The sequence below is a fragment of the Myzus persicae genome, unplaced genomic scaffold (genome assembly GCF_001856785.1).
Source record: "Myzus persicae strain clone G006 unplaced genomic scaffold, MPER_G0061.0, whole genome shotgun sequence".
Lineage (NCBI taxonomy): Eukaryota > Metazoa > Arthropoda > Insecta > Hemiptera > Aphididae > Myzus > Myzus persicae.
In genome coordinates, this window is record NW_019101871.1 from 1 (window position 1) to 4649 (window position 4649).

The window sequence follows — 4649 nt, forward strand, 5'->3', positions numbered from 1 at the left end:
TAATTGCATTAATTAATTATTATACAGTTTAACATTACTTAATCAAGAAGCTTCTTATCATATTATTATTGTATTGTTAATTCTGGTCATCTTTATTATATCAAATTACTAAATAAGAAAACTATTTCATGCTTGGTATGTTGTATTGATATTACTGTATTTGTTTTTTACATTGTTGATCATCATCTTATTATATTCATTAACTCCAGCAACATGAATCCTCCCATTTCTTCACAATTAAGCAAACTACTAAAGAAAAGATCTTCCATCAAATCATCTGTTGAAGTGATTCGCAATTATGTTAACAGATTCAATAAAACCACACAATCAAGTCGTCAACTTCAAACAAGACTTAAATCATTAATTCAATACATTTCTGAATTTAATGAAATTCAACAAAGTATCTCAGATTTGGACCAAGGGCAAGAAGATGAAGCTGCGCGACTGGAGTTTGAGGACATGAATATGACACTATTAGCTGACATGGAAGACATGGTCGCTGAAATGAGTACTGCAACAGTTATAAACACATCACATCTTTCTAGTGCATCAGGCGGAGAGACAGTAAGGTTGCCAATGATACAGCCTCCGACATTCAATGGAAGCTTGGAGGACTGGTCATCATTCATTGATACATTCAACGCCTTATTCCACAACAATGCGCAGTTGAATGATGTTCAACGACTGCACTACTTGAAGTCTAGTGTAACGGGTTCAGCAGCTGATATTATAAAAAACTTTTCGATAACATCAGAAAATTACAACGTTGCTTACAACGAATTAGTACGCCAATATGAGAACAAGGGTCTCACCATCCAGAGCCACATTCGATCACTTCTCCATTCTCCTAAAGTAAATGCACCATCTGCAGTTGAGCTTCGCAACTTACATCATCATGTAGCGTCACATGTCCGTGCTCTCAAGGCGTTGGGACAGCCAGTGCAACATTGGGACGCATGGCTTGTGACACTAGTATGTGGCCAGCTTGATTCTATCACTGCCAGTGAGTGGCAACTGCGACAAGATAAGGAGCTACCATCTTACAAAGATCTTGAGTCATTCTTGGCAAAACGAGTAACTGCTTACGAAGTTGGTCTCATATCAAATCCTTCAGTTGAAAAGACTTCACGAGCAAAAAATAGCAATCATAATAACAAAATATTTTTTACTCACTCTGCCGAAGGAAAGGTATTTAAGTGTCCTATCTGCACACAACCTCATAAAATCTATTCATGTAATAGTTTTTTGAAAATGTCAATTGCGGAAAGAAAAAACGCCGTTGCTGCTGCAAAATTATGTTACAACTGTTTAAACTATGGACATCAAATTAAAGACTGTCGTTTGTCGTCATGCCCAAAATGCAATAAACGGCACAATTCAAAATTACACGAGGATACCCCATCGAACAATTTACTAGCTGAATCAAACTGCGCTGAAGTAGACACGAGTGGAAGTGCACCCAGTTCAGTATTTTTAGCAGGTGCTACTAATGTTCAAAACTCTGATGTCAAATTCAATGTCATGTTGTCAACGTCCATCATTATGGTCCAAGATCCAGCTGGAAATTGGTACAAGTGTAGAGCCATCCTAGATTCTGGATCTCAACTTAATTTTATCACTAATGAGTGTGCAAGGAGATTAAAGTTGCTATCACATGGCAACAAACAACAATTCATTGCTGGTATCGGCTCCATAAGTTCATCAGCTTCAAGCTCATTCTCAGCATCTATTTCTTCACGATTTTGTGCTCATGAAATGACTACTGTCTTACATTCATTATCTACTATAGTAAATGTATTACCCTCCCATAGGATTGAACGGAGCGACATTATGTTACCAAGACACATTATGGACGAACTTGCCGATCCAAAATTCGATGAACCAGGCAGTATTGATATATTGCTTGGGTCAGAAATATTTTTCGACATTTTGGGCACTGAAAAATGGCCACTTACAGAAACTGCTTCGTTACGCAGCACCGATTTTGGCTGGATAGTCGTAGGAAAACTGCCTATCAAGTTCAGTCAAGTCAAGCATACATCAAACGCTGTGTCTTCGAGTTCATCCTTGTCCTTATTTACCTCAGTAGCTGTACGGAAAACAGCCAATGAAAAAAAGGCAGAAGCGCATTTTTTATCAACAGTGGCACGAGACAAAAACGGCAGATTTGTTGTGAAGCTACCGTTTGCCCAGGATCCACAAGCATTAGGCGACTCACGAAACATGGCCCAAAAGCGATTCTCAAATCTAGAAAGGCGTTTTGCAAAGGAACCAAGTCTCGCAAACGAATATAAGGCATTCATGACCGAGTACCTCGAGATGGATCATATGGAGGTCGCCACCAACACTACCAATCCATGCTATTACCTACCTCATCACGCTGTGTTGAAGGCGAATAGCCTAACTACCAAACTTAGAGTAGTATTTGATGGATCAGCTGCATCAAGCTCAGGGTTATCATTAAACGACATTTTGTTAAAGGGACCAAAATCCCAACCGGATATCATCAACATATTATTGCGGTTCCGTGTCCACAATATTGCAATTACAGCAGATGTGGAAAAAATGTATAGGCAGGTGCGAGTGGCAGATGAAGACTGTGACTTCCAGCGTATATGTTATCGTGCTAATCCACATGATCAGTTGACAGAATATAAACTGAAGACTATAACATACGGTACTAAAGCCGCCTCATTTTTAGCTACTCGGTGTCTCACTAAAATCGCTGATGAAGTGAGTGATGCCTCAATTAGAAGAATCATTTCTCAGGACTTTTATGTGGACGATCTGATAAGTGGTGGAGAGTCAATAGAAGCAGTGCACCATATCTACCGCCAGCTGCATTTTACTCTAATGCAATATGGATTTCCACTCCGAAAGTGGTGTTCAAGCTCCCGCCAACTTATTGATCTCATACCACAACAACAAAGCGACAGCAATTTTCTCATAAACATGAGCGAGGATGACACAATAGGAACATTGGGCCTTCTATGGCAACCAGCATCAGACAATTTTCTATTTCTAGTTGAACAATGGTGTCCAGTAGCCAGAATGACAAAACGATCTCTCTTATCTGACATTAGTAAGGTGTTTGATCCAATTGGTTTGTTGTCTCCCGTGTTAATCAGAGGAAAAATTTTCTTGCAGCAATTGTGGTCATTAAAAATCAGCTGGGATGAGGTGCTATCTGAAGATTTACAAAATCGTTGGACAAAATTTTATACTAGTTTGCAGTACTTAAATCAGGTGATCGTTCCAAGAAAGGTCATGATGTCTCCTTCGTCAAACATTCAGCTCCATGCCTTTAGTGATGCTTCCCAAGAAGCATTCGGAGCTTGTGTTTATATGCGTTCAATGAAATCTGATGGCAGTGTTGACGTTCGATTATACACCTCAAAGTCCAGAGTAGCCCCTATGAAACCATCAACTATTCCGAGATTGGAACTATGCGGAGCACTATTAGCAGCAGAACTCGCCAATGGCACATTAGCTGAACTCAAAGCGTTAAATGTCAATGTGCCACCAAACGATGTATACCTATGGTCAGACTCTTCTATAGTAATTGCTTGGATACAGAGCCAGTCTCTATTTTCGGCTTATATATCAAACAGGCTTGCTCGAATCCTTGACGTTTCTTCTCCTGACCAGTGGCATCACGTGCCTACGAAGGAAAACCCAGCAGACTTAATTTCTCGGGGGATTGATGCCGCATCCATTTCACAGTCGAAATTGTGGTGGCATGGACCCTATTGGCTGATGCAAGGAAAAGGCAGGTGGCCTAACAGCTATAAAACACCAGATATCCTTCCTGAAGTTCGTGCAGTAAAGCTGGTACTCACAGCATCAAGTACACCTGCACCTTGGTTGTTAGAGAAATACTCAAGTTGGTCAACATTGCTTAGAATTACAGCTTTAGTACAGCGCTTTATCAATAATTGCAAATTGTCGTTTTTAAATAAACGCGATAGGCGTACAGTTGGCTTTTTAACCATCACAGAAATGGCAGATGCTGAACGATTCTGGGTGACTAATGCTCAAATCAGCGCATTCGATGATGAGTTGTCTTCGTTAAAGGCAGGCAAGCTGGTACGTCGTTGTAGTCCACTATTCAGACTAAGTCCATTTATCGATGATCATGGAGTGATAAGAGTAGGTGGTCGCCTGGTGAACTCACCCATAAGTTATGACTCAAAGCATCCAATGGTATTGCCGTCGAAAGGCATGGTAACCAAGATGATCTTCAGTTATGAGCATCGTCGCTTAATGCATGCTGGCCCTCAGGCATTACTTGCTCATGTGTCACGGAAGTACTGGCCTCTTAGAGGAAGAGAAATCGCTAGAAAAACATTCCATCATTGTTTACAATGTTTCCGCACAAAGCAGACATTCCTCTCGCCAGTGATGGCCCCGTTACCACGTGAAAGAGTCACCATTAGTCGGGCATTCTCGAAAACAGGAGTGGACTATTGTGGCCCCATCATGGTGAGAAGTGGACTCAGAAGGATCACACCAACAAAAAGTTACATATGCGTGTTTGTATGTATGGTAACAAGAGCAATACATTTAGAATTGGTTTCCTCATTAACAACAGAAGACTTTCTGGCCACACTCTCCCGTTTCATGGCTCGGCGAGGACAAATTTCAGTGCT

The 4649-nt window shown here is 40.6% G+C and overlaps 1 protein-coding gene across 1 annotated transcript; it reads left to right on the forward strand.

The window, feature by feature from the left end:
• Positions 1-213: 213 nt before the first annotated feature.
• Positions 214-4482, forward strand: LOC111030623 (the record flags this gene model as incomplete). Its single annotated transcript, XM_022310208.1, has 1 exon — positions 214-4482. A coding segment is annotated over exon 1 (4269 nt), but the record flags the coding sequence as incomplete, so codon positions are not given.
• Between the last annotated feature and the right edge of the window lie 167 nt (positions 4483-4649).